Raw genomic sequence first — 15,801 nt, forward strand, 5'->3', positions numbered from 1 at the left:
AACCGCAGGTTTGCAGCGGGGAGCACTCTGGAAAGGAAAAGAATACCCCAACTCTGTGCAGGTAAGTTTTACACTAGCTAGGGCGTGGACCTTCACTGTTGGCATCCAGAGACATTTGGTTAGCTGGGCTTGCCTTCCTTACCCTCACACAGCTTCCCTCAGAACCTACTCCGGGGACAGCCATTGAGGGAGGGGAAGCTGGGCACATGCATTTGGAGATTGTGGGAGAGACAGACGGAACAGGACACACAACAACACCTCAACTAGCCATTCAACAGGTTGGAAGAATGGAAACAGGCCAATCAAGCTCGTGTGTGTGTGTGTGTGTGTGTGTGTGTGTGTGTGTGTGTGTGTGTTTTATGGGACCAGTAAGGGTTGTTCCTATACTGGGGGATTTCAGTATTTTTACAGGGGCGTAATGTTGACACAGAGTCTCATGTAGCCTAGGCTGGCCAAAGCTCTCCATGTAGTAGAGGAAGACTTTGGTCAACCTACCTCTGCTTCCTGAGTGCTGGAATTACATCGAGCACTGCCATGCCTAGTTTCCCGTGTACTGTGGATTAAACCTAGAGACTTGTGCTGCTAGGCACAAGCTGAGCCACGTCCCCAGCCAATAAAAAGAATAGATTTCAAATACAAATCTAAATCACAGGATCTTCCTGCAAGAGTGGGAAGGACTCCAGAGACTCGGTCCAACTCCTGACGCCAGCCATGGAGAGCTAAATGAGCATGCGCTCTTGAGATAAAGCGAGCATGCTGAAGAACTTGTTCTCTCCTGCATCTGTACCACCGTGGGCACCTGAACCTTGACAGCATCAGCCAGAAGGCCTGTCAAGCATGAAGAGAAAACCCCAAGGGATGGTATACCAATCCTCTCCATGGTGGAGTCCTAGTCTCTGGGATAGCCAAATGTCATTCTACAAAGATCATCCAAGCCGGCTTCAGAGAACATCCCCTCCCGCTGCGGCAGGTTGGAGGCCCTGAAAGGAATGTTCCAGGCCACTTACCATACATTTTGCCTTCGTCTGATAAGATGATTTTCCTCCTCCCACAGGGCGGATAGATAGCCAGGGCCTCCTGGAAACTCTGCTCAATGTCGGGACTCCAGACCCCCTCCGCGTCGTTGTCAATCGGCTTATCTGCCGAGTCACTCATCCTCTCCATGTTGTCGGCAGGGCTCTCGCTGCCGCTCCAGCTGCTGGGCTCAATCTTGGCGGTTGGATTTTCCAAGCCGAAGCCTGGAGCCTTTTCAAAAAAGCAAACCTAAAAGAGATCATAAAATCGTGTGAGGCTGAGGTAGCTATCAACATTACAACTGCACTGTGGGTTCTCGGGTCATAGGTAGTGTTACGTGGGCAATAATTCCTGGAGGAGACTATGGAATTCTGAGATCCCAAATGATTTTGTTCACTGTGTGTCCTGTTAAGTACCCTACAAAGACATTAATGGCTGACTGCAGCTGGGTAATCTTCCTGGATGAGGGAAAATTCTCAGCAAAGATGGCACTCACTCAGAGCTACCCATCAGCAAGACTCACGTGAAAACCTGTTACTAAGTGCTCACACCTACAAACAGACCTGTGCTCAAGGACAGCCAAGTCCCCCTGGCAGAACAAGTTTATAAGAAACTAAAAGATGTCAAACTCACTCTAGAAACTGACAACTTGGGTGAAATGTCAAGCCATCTCAATAATGGCCATCGAGATGCAGGAGACAGAAGAAATGAGAGCACTTCAGTGCGGCAGACTTTGTCCTACGGAGGTGCAATGCCAGCTGACCTAGACCTAGGCATCTGTCTTTGTGGCTCCTATCCTGTGGAGGCAGGTCACAGTGTTATCCCTGCAGGAAACAGAGACCAGTCCCGTCCTCTCCTATGCCTGCCATTCTTGTGGGAACGTCCCACCCCCATGGGGCAGCAGTGCCCTGTAGCACACTCTGAATTCCTGATTACATGGAACCTGTGGAGCAATCTTTCCTTAAGTTTCAGGGCAATGAAGATAACTGAACCAGAAGAAATCTTTCCAAGATGTAGATGAATTCCCCTTCAATTATACATGCCCCTCCAGTCACAGGGGGATAAGCTTTCTAAACAAAAGTCACACTGGCTTGAACCAACCTGAAAATGATCAAATCCAGTACTCCCCGCTGGCTGCACACTAACATATCAATATTGCTTTGTGAAAACCACATCAGATCATTAATGCAAGTGACTCCCCAAAAGAAGGAAGTAGAACTGCTCCTGAGGAATAAGAAATGAACTGCAGTGTGCTGAGCAGGGAAGGTCTCGTGTGACCACTGCTGCTCCCTTACATCCCTGAAGTATTTCAACACAAGAAACCGGAGGAAAGCATGGCCACGTTCCTGTCAGCTGAGCAAAACTGAGTTTCTTCCCTGACTCTACTAACTGCACCCGCTCACCTGCTACCCCAATCTGAATTTCGACAGATCCCAGGGACAGAAACTCTCAATATTGCGAAATCTGTGCTCTAACTGATGGCTGGTTTTGGACTCCTCACCTTGACTTTCTCAACTTGGCAGCATTTGCACATTAAAAAAATTAGCGTGCTTCCTTTCAACTGTTACCGCCAAGCCATCATTCAGAGAACATGTCAGCAAGATACTGACAGCCCCTTACCAACACACATATGCTTACAAAGGACTTCAAAACATGCCAATGTTAAGGTTTAAATTATCAAACTAAAAAGGGTTTTGTGACTGGCCTCAAGATGAACTCTGGGTGCCTGCCTCGTGGGCCTTTTGAATTTTCAAGTGATTATATTTTGGGTTGCGATCTGAGAGTTCTATACAATTTGAGCGAAGTTGTAACCACCACAGTGCTTGCTTACTGGAGAAATCACAAGAATAGGAGGGAGCGCTTTGACAGTGGCTGGCCTCTCTCCCAACAAACAAAACAAAGCACACAACATGTAAAGCCATGGGCCAAGCCAGGACAGATCACAGTGAAAAGAATTTACTCAAGGAAGCTGGATTTAAAGATATACATAAGACCTGTGTGTGCTCAACTGGTATAGCCAAGGGACGGAATTCAGCACAGCAAGGGAGGGCTGAGGAGCCTGGGCCCTCGCAGGCCTGGGAAGAAGGTTCTTTCGCAACCAAAAATAAAATCTCCAGAAGAAAACATACCAACAACCCCCACCCAAAGTCTTAAGACCATCTCCCCAGCTGGTCACACAGGTTATGCTGGAATGTCACCAGTGGGAGGACACTCACTGGTTCCTCAGCACCTCCCACCATCACGCTGCTGTGCTGAAACTGTTCAGCCAATTAGGTCAAAGCCATTTCCCCCGTTGACTTTAACCTATTCACCCAAGGGTCTATCCATCCTTTAGGTCAGCTTCTCCATTTCCCATGGCCTGACCAGCCCTTGGGATCCTTCCGGACCTTCATAACTCTGCTCAAGGGTAATCCCAAGGGAGGAGTCAGCGCATCGCTGTGATTCGAGAAGGGGCCATGGTAAAAAAAGCCTGTCCCCTAGCCCAGCCGTCCACGAAAATGGCTCACTCAGAAGGCTAGCAGAGAAGTCTTCTGACAACATTCAAAAGCTGCTTCTTGGGCTCAGCATCCCACACATTAATTGATCTATCCACCCAGGATGCACACACTGCTCTAAACACTCCTACATTCTGGTTCATTTCCAGCTAAGAGAAGGACGTCTTGCAATCTGCTCAGCAGGATGGAGTTACCTCCTCTGGGCATGAAACAGAAAACACCACCTAGAAAATCTAGAGCTACTCAGGCCCTTGGTTTTACAACCCAACTGTAAGATGAGCCTCTGTATGGGCAGAGAGTTTCCGATCACAAGGCTGGTGGGGTTGGCTGAGAAAACTCCCCATACTAGGTACCAAAATAACCATCCTGGCAGTCCACTCCTCGGCTCCAAAGCCACCTCATCCTAGAAACTGTCCTTGTCACTCTAGTGACTCTGAGAGTATCAGTCACATTTTACAAGCATCCTACATATGTAGAGCTGGTTACTGCTCAATCCAACTTGATTTGAATGCATACAAAAAAAGCACCTGCCTACTATTACCAACAGTAAGATCTAATCAAGTCGGGCACAGTAGCATACATACACCTGTCACCTCAGAACTCTGGGGTGGGACTGGGAGGATCCTGAAAGGAAGGCCAACGTGGGCTACATGGTGAGACCTGGTCTCAATCACCACCACCATCACAATCAATGCTGCTGCTGCTGCCACCGCTGCTGCCACCGCTGCTGCCACCGCAGCTGCCACCCCCACCATAGAATCCAATGGATTTCACAGACTTAACTGCGGAGCTGATATCTTTCTCTCCCCACACAGCTTCTGAATGTCTAAGTTCAGTTTCCCTCAGTTCCTTCCCTCAGAAGGAAGAACTCTCTTTCTCCATCCTCTGCGATCATAATCGCCCTCCCTCTGTGTGTGTGTGTGTGTGTGTGTGTGTGTGTGTGTGTGTGTGTGTGAGAGAGAGAGAGAGAGAGAGATTGACTGATTGAGACTGTGATCTAGAATCCAATCTTGACTCACAAGCCACATGGCTCAAACAAATAATCTTTTTAAAGCTCAAGTTTTCTCTTACACACAATACTAGATTCTATTCCTACTGTAGAAAACCAATGGGAAGAGGGCAACTGCACCATGATCGCCATGAGATTAAATGGGATAAGAGGAAGAATTCCGTCATCTGAAATCCATGTGCCTTCACTCATTATCCAGTCTGTCCTCTCCAGACAGCAGCACACTATGAGACCAAAATACCTGCAAAACACAGGACAGTGCCTCCCCTGAAAGCTCACTTAATCGGGAAATCAATTCGCAAAAGTCTTCAGAAGACAAAAGAGAAGTTTCAGATTGTTGACAATAATATCCATCTAAGATCAGCCTTTCTCACAAATTACAGTTTCCATATTCTTCTGGGCAAGGTGGTTCACTGTCTCCAAGGAAAGGCTGTTGAAACCAACAAAAACATGTGTAAGCGTTACATAGTGCGGAGGACCTCAGGCTCATCAGGAGCTCCATCCAGTGGGTTCCTCATCTCCTGAAATGTCCTAGCGTGAGATACTTAAAACACAGCTGTTGAATAACCCAAGTAGCCTGCTAATTAGCTAAACAGCCGCCCTCCCATCATAGACATTCCTTTCCTAGAACCCACGGACACATCAAGAAGAGTCACAAGAGCATGAGGCAGGGGAGTTGTCGAGAGAGCACTTGACCCACACAGCCTATTCCGAGAGCCTTGGGACAGAAGGAAAGGGAGAGCAAATGCAGGCGCTTCTGACACCAGCTCCACTCTTCATAGGGTGACATGTGACAAGAGAAGGTGCTGTTTCCTTCACGGGTTCCCAGGAGGCCTCACCATGTAAACATTTTACTCCTTCATTAAAATCAGCCTCACTAAGCATGAGGGTCAAGTTAAATTCATAAACCTTATTTTAGCCAATGCCTTAATTGTCTATGAAAACAGAAAGGGAGCCAACCTAAGAGTTAGATGTCTCCCTAAGTACCCAGGACCGCATCCCACGAGCCTCAGTGCCCACTGTTAACTATGAAGAAAGCCAATTCATCCATCCACCCATCATCTTGTATTCCCACAGACCGTGCCTACAACAGAACTATGCCCTTTAACTGCATCCCAGTGTACTTGAAGGAAGGGACCATTATGCTCACCATAACATCATCTTTTTCACCCTGGTGATGCCACAACACTGATACAGAAGCAGCTAATAAAGGAATGGACATCACCCAGATGACCCGAGCATGCTTTGATAACATGACTGCTCATGCCCCAAATTCATGCTAACTAAACTTTCACTGAGTAGCAAGTACTTAAAGAAACCACTGGGGTGGAGCTTGGTGATGGAGTGAATAGCAAACATGTTTGCGATCCTGGGGTCATCCACAATACCACAAGAAGATAGGTCACCATATTAGACACATGTCGAAGAAAACAGAAGGCAGAGAGCACGTGCGCAGTCCCACTTCCTGTGCACCAGTCATTACTCCTGACAACTAGCAGTTATATACAAAAGACAACAGGGTCCTGATGCTAAGGGGCAAGCTGCTTGCGTCACACACCTTATTTAGGAACTTCTAACATTCTCCAGTTCCCTCTTCTTTGGACGGCCAGAGGAGAGAGAGAACCAGAAGGCAGAGCTGTAAGGAAAGCAGGGAATGGCAAAGTGATGTGAAGACCAAGTGGCCAAGAAGCCCCAGAAAGGACTTCAAAAAGGGGTGAACTGGTAAGGCCGACCTGAACGAGTGCGGGATCAGGGAGGAGGCGGTGGGCGGGAGAGTGGAGAGCTGATAGGCAAAGATCTTCACTAGCTCAAGAGGTGCCAGAAGCAGGAGCCATTGAGGGAGGGGGTGTGGGAAAGGGAATCACACAGAGAGGTATTTATAGCCCTCAGCTTGACCACGAATTGGACAGCTTGAAGGTCACAGTGATCTTCACAAAGGCCCAGATGTTTTATGTAAGGGAAAAAAGCTATATGCAAAAAAACAAAAAACAAAAAAACATAAAAAACAAAAAACAAAACAAAAAAAAAAAAACACAAGGTGGCAAGGAACTTTCCTTCCAATATAATCTCAGTCAGTACATCTAAATACATTTCTACAGCTTCCCAGAGACCCCAGGAGAATAACAAGGACAAAGATTCTGTGTCTGCAGGCCCTTTATCACTGCATTAACCCCACCTTAGGAGGTCCAGAGCAGGAAGTTGCCCAAAGTCAAGAGCTTCACAGACTGAGTCTCTTGTCCAGAGTGAATCCATAGGCATATCAGACCGACTTGCCATCCTCAGTAGGTGGAAGGAAGGCAGTGCTGAATTCCCAGCTCTGTCCACAGCTGACATCACCATGCAGCCTAATTAATTCCTAATGAATAGTGAGGACACTCACTGACTCACCTCCCTGGGCAGTGGGGAGGAATTTCAGGCACTAATGACAGTTAATTGCTTTTGCATATGTAAAGTGGGACATGTAATTATTTTCCTATCATTTCAGACACTCACAAACCTTGCTAACAAGTAGCCTAATCACGTAAGGCTCAGCAGCCAGAGGGGTGGAACTAAAGACTATGTGTAATTGTCAAGAGATGGCAGAGCTCTCTAGAATGAAGCAATGTCGGCCACACAGCCAGCAGCAACCAGTGAGCAGTTTGGTGACATGAGCTCCAATAAAGAAAGGCTAATTACAATTACTCCTTTCAAAATTCACCTTCCTGTCCCAGAATCCCATGCCAATACCTCTTCCTCCATTCCTGAGTATTCGACCGGCGGGCTTAACATTACCATCCTGAGATACTCCATTTCCCAGCTCCTCCAGGCTTGAGTATATGCCCAGGTGAGGCTCAAGAAAACCTTTGACTCTATATGATACAGCTCCTACCTCACTGTTACTGGTCACTAAAGGAACTACCTTCTCCACTCATGACCCACTAAGAACAGCAACCCTGTCCCTTCCTCCACCTCCATCTGAGGTGACCACAGTTCCTCCTCCTTTGTAAAGTCCTCAAAAAAGATGCAGCCACCTACCTAGTGTCACGCAGTCTATCCCACCCAGCCCTCTCCAATGCAAAAACCCGACATAAAGACACAGTGAACACAGTAAGATGCAGGCAGCAGACTTCTCATCCAGAACCTCTAATGTGAGAGTTGATACTGATTGCCAACTCAACAGGGTCTAGAATCACCCAGGAGAGAGATGGCCTGTCTGTGACAGACCATCTAGCTTGGACTGTGTGAGATGTGAAGATTCACACTGACCACCATGGACGGCACCATCCCTGTGCTGCGGTCCTGGACAGAGTAAAAAGGAGAAAGCTCAGAGCATATTTGTTACTCAGTTTCCTGGCTGCAGACCTGGTGTGAGCAGCTGCCTCGAATTCCTGACAGGGTGCCTTCCTGGCCACGATGGGCTAACCCCTTGAAATGCGAGCCATAAGAAATCCTTCCTTCCATAAGCTGTTTTTGCCAGCTATCTTGTCACAGCAAGAGAAACATAATGAATACGCCCAGTAGACAACTCTCCCTGAGAAACAGACTAACACGCACACACACAGATCTTTCCAGCTCCAAGAGATGACCACAGTAAGAGTTCCCCCTCCAGCAGCCATCACTGTCTCGAGAAGAAAACTATGCCCAGAGGTTAACAGACAAAACCCCAGGAGTACCTCTGAATTCCCAGGTCTAACAAACAAATGCTGCTCAGGTAGACAGGTCAACCATAACTCATGCTAAAAATAAAAACCAGTAAGATTAACACTTCCCAGGCAGTAACCTATATATAGCCATAACCCCACCTGCTCAGAAAGTCTGGTTCACTCTCAGACTATCTTAGCACTTAGTGGGACTGGAGAGATGGCTCGGCCGTTAAGAGCGCATGGTACTCTTGCAGGGAACCAGAGTTCGGTTCTCAACAACCATGTCAGGCAGCTCACAACCACCTGTAACTCCAGCTCTGGGAAATCCTACACTTTTAGATCCCAGGGGACCTGGACTCACGTGTGCACACGCCTACAGAGATGCTACTCATGCTCTGCTTTGTTCTTTTAAGATCTGAAAGTAAACAAGCATTTTTTTTTATTTAAAAAAAAAGTATTTTAAAGTATTTTTATTTAACTTTGTTTTTATTGTATGAGTACTAGTTGTTTGTCTCTATGTATGCATGTGCACTACACGCATGCCCAGTGACCAGAGGCCAGAAGAGAGTATCAGATCCCCTAAAAGTGAAGTTACCAACAGTTAAAAGTCAACATGTACGGACTGTAAATTCGGTTCTCCGAAACAGCAGCCAGTGCTCATACAGCTGACAATACATCTCTGTACCCAAAAGTTCGTACTTTAAGACATACCAAAATAAATACGTACAAAGTGTTGGACTGAACCTTGTATGGAACCAGCATTCCCAAAGAGTCTACCTTCAAGCACACACCTCAAGTGATGCCTGTAAGTGAGCGCCATGTTGAGAGATAACTCCCGGGGTCTACAGGAAAATGCCTCAGGAGTCACCTGATTACAAAATAGATTCACCCAGTGTCACTGCTTGCTGCCAGCCAACTTAACAATGTGTTGGGGCTCTGGACTCAGCCTAGCAACTGACCTGTGCAGATCGCCCCCTCCCAGGTGATTTGGGAGGCGCATTCTCAGCTTCAGAACTATCACTCCCACTATATTGGGGGAACCATCCTTGTCCTTCTCTCCAGCTTCTGGGACTCATACTGCTTCTCTTTCTCTCTGGGCCTCCATCAGTACTGATGGGTTTGACGCACATGCTACGGGGAACAGAGAGAGGGAGGAAATCCACAGCTCATCTCTCATTGGGTCATAAGTCAGACAACAAGAAATCTTGAACCAAGGTGGCATTTTGAGCTATTGAATTAAGGAGCCCAAACCCTGCTCTAGTTCACCTACCACAAATACTGGCCTCAAACCTTCTCTGAAGACCCAGAGGATCCTCATGCATCACCCAAGCACTTGCATTAGATGCAAACATCTAGGCTCCAACACACCCAAAGGAAAACATACCTGCCAAGAAGCTAAGGTAATCAAGAAACAATCTGTCACGGCTCGTTCTTTCTCCTTCCCAACAAGCAGGTCAAAAATCAGGCCACCACTTCCTTAAGGATCCATTTCTAAAGGATCTGAGCAGACACCTTGACAGTTTACCTAAATCATGCTTAAATGTTGGTTTTGAGTCCCAAACATGATCCCTAAACACCAAGGGCACAAAACCTGATATTGTGCGGTCACTAGGACCTAGGACAGTGGCTGTTAGGACACTAATAAAAAAAAAAACAGAGCTAGATAAAGCAGTGGGTAAGACTTACCTGGTGTAACAAATCCTCACCCATGCAATTCTGAAGCCCAAGCAGAATGGCTTACAATGGCCTATATTAAAACTCCCACGTCAGGCACCATGGCACAGTCTGTAACCCCAGCATCCAGAAGGCTGAGGCCAGAGGATCCTGTGTAAGAGGTCAGTCTGGGTCACAAAGCAAGTCTGAGAGCAGCTTGGGTTACACAGTAAGTCCATGTCACTAAGGTATACAAAACAGAGCAATGGCTCAGGGGTCCAGGAACAACCCGATGCACATGTGTGCACTCGGTTTGAGAAGGGAGCATTGTGTCGCCTTTGATATAGTGCAACTTTGTCAATACATGAACAAGGGTAATCCATATCCATGACCAAAATAAATGACTCCGACCTCACGCCATACTCTACACTTAACCTAAGGGACTTTAAATCTGAACTTCAGAAGCAAGATTGTAAGACTTTAGAAGAAGGCCCAGAAGATTACCTTAACATATCAAACTATTACTGTAAAAGGATAAAATGAGGCTGCAAATTGGAAAGGTAGGTAAAGGTACTTGGAACCAAGCCCAATTCTCAGTTAACCTAAATTCAATTCCGAGGCTCAACACTAAGGACAGAGGGAACCCGCTCTCTCAAGTTGTCCTATGACTTACATACCTGCTCACTTGTGTACATATACACTACAGACAAACAGACAGGCAGACAGATCTGAAATATTCATGCATGGGGTTGGAGAGATGGCTCTTTGGTTAAGAGCACATACCGCTCTTGCAGAAAACCTGAGTTCAGTTCCCAACCTGTAACTCCAGGTCAAAAATCCTCAGGTCTCACTGGGCACTTGTTTTCATGTACACAAAAGTAAACAAAGTTAACAGTAACAATACTAAAGAGAAAATGTGGCCAGAAATAGTAAATACTTGGTCACTTGAACCCAGGAATTCAAGGCCAGTTTATATCGAACCAAGCCTTAGAAGGAGGAAAGAAGGGAGGGGAGGAGGTAGAAAGGGGAGGAGAGAGGGAAGGAGGAAGGGGGGAGGGGCTGTTTTAAGTAAAAACTTGCTTGTTAAGGAAATAAAACCACCAGGCATGGTGGATACAGGCAGGTCTCTGTGACTGAACACTGGAAGTTCCCGACATCCAAAGCTACACCGTAAGACCCTGTCTCAAATTTTAAAAAGAAACCATATCTGCAAAGTCGCACAATAGACACTCATCTCCTTGATACATAATAAATTCCTACCAAATAAGAAATCAGACAGCAAATTTATATAAAAAAACCAAAGGGACAATAAACTTACTACACACTCCACAGTGAAGCTATGTGTCCCATGTGGAGTCGGAGGACAACTTTTACAGTCAGGTCTCTCTCTCCGACGTCCTTGAGGTCTTTCCAGTTGTTTCTGCTGCTGTACTGCATGTTCTGGGCTAGCTGGCCCGGGAGCCTGTGGCTGACTGCCGTCTCTGCCTCCACTGTGGAGGAACTAGGAACCCACTAGTTACAGAAGCGACCTACACATCAGGCCCCACAGCAATCACTTTTACCTGCCCAGCCATCTTCTCAGGCCAGAAAATAAAAGGCTAATGCTGACAAGTGTTGTCAAGGATGCTGAGCACCCAGAACCCTCACAGAAATCTGATGAAGTATAAAGTAGTCCAAGCATTCTAGAAAACTCTTTGACAATCACCATGTACTACTAGAACTGCCTCGATGCACACTTGCTGACTCAGCAATTCCTTCCTTCCTTCCTTCCTTCCTTCCTTCCTTCCTTCCTTCCTTCCTTCCTTCCTTCCTTCCTTCCCACCAACCTCACAGGAGAGGTTCTTTGGAGGATGGGTATAAGAACGTTTATATGCTCACTCATCAGGGCAGCTGGAAATAGCCAAATTCTTATTAACTATAGGATACACACATAGCCTACATCTTATTCATAAAATGGATGCTAGAAAAACCCACAGTCCTATATGGTCCACGTTAGTAACAGGCACGTTTAAGTGTCAGTCACTAAGATTAAAGTGGCAGCATTTCATGAGCTCAGAAGCCACCTGTGGCTAGTGGCTACAGTGTAATACAAAACAGCTAAGAAGTGGTTCTGCTACTGTGAAAGTCCTACAGGATGCTGCTAGTGCACAGTGATTGTGATGTTTGGTGGCATATACCAGATACAAAGAAAAATGTCCTCCAGGCATCCATTCACAAGTTCAAGCACTAACAAGACTAATCTATGAGCCAGGTGTAGCAGCACATATCTGCAATTCTAGCATTGCAAGGTTAAGAAAGACTTCAGATTTAAGGTCAGCTTGGACAGCATAGTGAAACCTCGCCTGTCTTTAGAGTAAGATAACTGAATTACAAGAAAAGCCTAACCAATGTTATTAGCAGCGAGTATAACAGCCCACCCCTACCCTGGAGGTTGAGAGCAATAGCACATGCCTGTAAGAGGAGCATAAATTCATATTTTATACTTGGTTACAAAGTAAGTTTGAGGCAGCCTGGGCTACAAGAGACTGACTCCAAAACAAAAAGATCTGGATGTGTAAGTGTTCTCAAAGGAAAAATACAGGGACTTAAACCTGATGATGCATGCACTTTTTCTAAGCGTGTTAGTTACACTTCAATAAAAAGCCTGTGGGGGAGGGGAAAGCACCCAGCCAAGCATGCCACATGTACCAAAGGTCACAAATTTGAAGCCAGCCTGGGCTATACAGAGAGATCTTATCTCCAAAGAAGGATGAGGTGTGTGTGTGTGTGTGTGCGCGCGTGTGTTGGGGGGAGAGGGGATGAAGATAATGAAAACCACCTGTGTATTTCAGGACCATTCTTATTCTGGGTTACTCAAGAGTCTATTCCAGTAGTTCTGAGCACAATTGTTCTGACTGTGAGGTGTAGGATGTGTTGCCATGAGCACCCAAGGATTAGCATAGCAGAACCATCCAATGAGATCAGGCACTGGATTCACCCCAGTGCACACTCACACTTGGGCGGGTGCGCGCGCGCGTGCACACACACACACACAGTTTTTTACAAAGATCCTTAAAGAAGGGGGTGGAAGGAAGGAGGGAGGGAAGGGGGGAGAGGGGGGGCGGAGAGAACACACCACAGTCAGCAAAGGCTTTACCCTCCACTCCGACTGCCAGAATGCACTGAAACATACAGGAGTGCCCCAAGCAAACCGGAAGGCCATCTGGGTCTTCAATTTTGGGTTATTTCCTGAAGTCTACTTTGGTCCTCTATTCCTATTCCATAATTTCTTTCTTTCTGTGCTTTTGCTATACTGCATTTTTTTTTAAAGCTCTCTTAAATTCATTCTGAGGATGGGGTGTTCATAAAAAGAGACATTTCTAATTTCTAGTTATTCTCATTTAATGTAATAAAGTGTATACTGAATGAGGCCTACACTCTGTGCCTCCTTATCCACGGCCAGGTACAAGAGATGGGAGATCACTAAGTATATTATGTGTGCTAGCTAGCTTGTATGTTAACAAGACACACAGGCTAGGCTCATCTGGGACAAAGGACTCTTAATCAAGAAAATGCCTCCATAGGACTGAACCACAGACAGGTCTGTGCACATTTCCTTGACTGAGGACTAATGTAGAGGGCTCAGTTTTCTGTAGGTAGTGCCATCCCTGGCCTGGGAGTCCTGGGTGCTAAGCAACGGGATGAGCAAATCATGCAAAGCAAGCCAATAGGCAGCACCCCTCCACGGCCTCTGCATCAGCTCCTGCCTCCAGGTTCCTGCCTGAGTCCCTGTCCTCACGTCTCTGGATGTATACTTATAAGATCGATCATGTAAAACCCTCTCCTTGCAAAGCTGCTTTAGGCCATGGTGTTTTATCACAGCAACAGAACTCAACTAAGACTTCAGAGAGCACTCTATGCTCAGAGGGCATAAAGGAGACTAATTATCCTTCAAGATCCCCTCCTTCCCTAGAAGCTTGACTTGACCCTCCAGCTTGCTCTGTGTTCCCACAAGTAGTTTATAGTCAGTGTATAAACAGGATAGTTTGTCTGTCTATCACCCTTGCCAGCTTGTAGACCTTTGTGGATCTTTCTGTCCTTGATATCCAACAGAATTTTTGGCACATGCTAACTGACTTTCCAGATATTAGTTGAAGGAATAACTAATAAACTGAGCTCAAGGGGAACACATGAACAAGAGACTGAATGACTCGTGCGTGCACGCACGCACGCACGCACGCACACCACTATTTAATGCACACAAGAGCACAGAAATGGAATTCAACTCTGTGACTCAAATCAACAAAAGTTTCTTGGAAGGAGATAATACATTCTGTAAGAATACAGCGGCTCTAATGTGTTGAAGTCACAGCTAAGCATGAAAGCAGAAAGGCTGAAGCCAAGACACAGTAACAGAGCGCCAAACTCCAGGCTCTAGGCCTGTGGCACACGGGTCTCAAAGGCTAGGAACAGAAACTGTTCACAGAGCAAGCCAGAGAACACCAGGACTGGGCAAACAATTCCAGAAGGAGTACATGAGAGTGCACTCACGCGTGCGTGCGTGCGTGCATGTGTGCGTATGTAAGTGTACACATGTACCCGTGCGCATGCACTGTGTGCTTTATGCATGTGTGTATAAGTGTCCACATGTACCTTTGGAAATGTATATGCACGAATGTGTATATCTGTTTAGAGGGAGAAAGGGTAAGATTATTTTAATCAATGTGAAACCACAGTTTTTAAATCAAATGCATTTTCAGTGTGGTCTGAGACCAGGAAAACCCCTAGATCATCTGAGGAATAACAGTGTGGGTATTTCTTAAGAATTCCAAATTTATAAATGCATGAGAGTGACAACTCAGAGAGACAACTCAGGGAGACAGTTTACACAGGTGGCTTGTTTGAACAGCCAAAGGCGTGGATTGATTCTGCTGGAGGAGGGGGCAGTCAGTCACCCAGCTCCAATAACTGCTCACCCAACTCTGTCTTCGATCTCCAGCATATTCCCCTGGTCCCTACAGAGAGCTTGAGAATGAGTGTGGTGATTCAAGCCTCACCTCTCCAGGGTCCTGTGCTAAGGCCAGCAAAGCCAACACAAACTAAAGCAGGAGCTAACCAAAACCACAGCAGGGAGTGACTATTCTCTGTGACAGCGCTCAGTGAATACTTAGTCTGCGTGAATTTTTAATTCTGCACTTAATAACTGTCCCCAGCTTCTTTTTCCTCAAAGGTAAAATATTACCACCATGATAAAGAATAAGTGAGATGGTATAAATGAACAATCCTATAATGATAAGAATCATTATAAATCCTGAATAAATTGCATGCCTCTGTCATTAACAGGCAGTTATGGGCTGGATGTGTATACATTGGTGTGAACACACTGGATGTGTACACATCTTTTCTTTCTGGAGACTCAGCGTATAGCACTGCCACACCTGGAGTGGGCTATGCTGACCAGCCTGGCCTCAAACTCAGAGATCTGCCTGCCTCTGCCTCCTCAGTGCTGGGACTAAAGGTGTGTTCCTCCACACCTCAGTGTACACGCATCTTGACTTTGTCGGCAGGCTGCAGGATTCTCAAGCAACTGCTGAATAAATACACTTAAAAATACTTGATAATTACGATTTAAATGTCACCTCTATATAACCAATTTTCAAAGGCAGGAACTATTTTCCATTCTGTTTTGTACCCCTCATGACACCTAACACAATTCAGTAAATAACCATCCAATTTATTTAAACGTCAGATATTAATTCTTTTTTATGACTTTTAAGAAATCAAGCCAGGCTGGACTGCACTTCAAGGCCTGCTTGGGCTGTACACTGGGGGAGGGGGGTGGAGAGGTTTGCACACAAAATTTCTCCTCATCTAACAAATTTCAAGGATTGATTCAGGCATACCCTACCTAGACTAGACCCACAGAGCAAAAGCGGTAACTTGCTGACTTAAAAATATTCCTCATTTCCCCAAATCCCAACTGGATTCAGTAACTAACCAACCCTTTCATTCTTGACTCCAAGGCTCC

The 15,801-nt window shown here is 46.1% G+C and overlaps 1 protein-coding gene across 5 annotated transcripts in view; it reads right to left on the reverse strand.

The window, feature by feature from the left end:
- The window catches only part of Tead1 (TEA domain transcription factor 1), a 208,838-nt gene that overhangs the window by 133,392 nt on the left and 59,645 nt on the right, over window positions 1-15,801 (reverse strand). For 3 of the 5 annotated variants that reach the window (XM_032892874.1, XM_032892877.1, XM_032892876.1), the window contains exon 2: window positions 1,008-1,263. In XM_032892874.1, coding sequence (XP_032748765.1) covers window positions 1,008-1,164 — 157 coding nt within the window. In that variant the 5' untranslated portion in view covers window positions 1,165-1,263. Of the gene's footprint in view, window positions 1-1,007; window positions 1,264-15,801 lie in introns of those variants that run through there. The other 2 variants (XM_032892875.1, XM_032892873.1) reach the window with 1 other exon arrangement.

The sequence above is a fragment of the Rattus rattus genome, chromosome 2 (genome assembly GCF_011064425.1).
Source record: "Rattus rattus isolate New Zealand chromosome 2, Rrattus_CSIRO_v1, whole genome shotgun sequence".
NCBI classification, from domain to species: domain Eukaryota; kingdom Metazoa; phylum Chordata; class Mammalia; order Rodentia; family Muridae; genus Rattus; species Rattus rattus.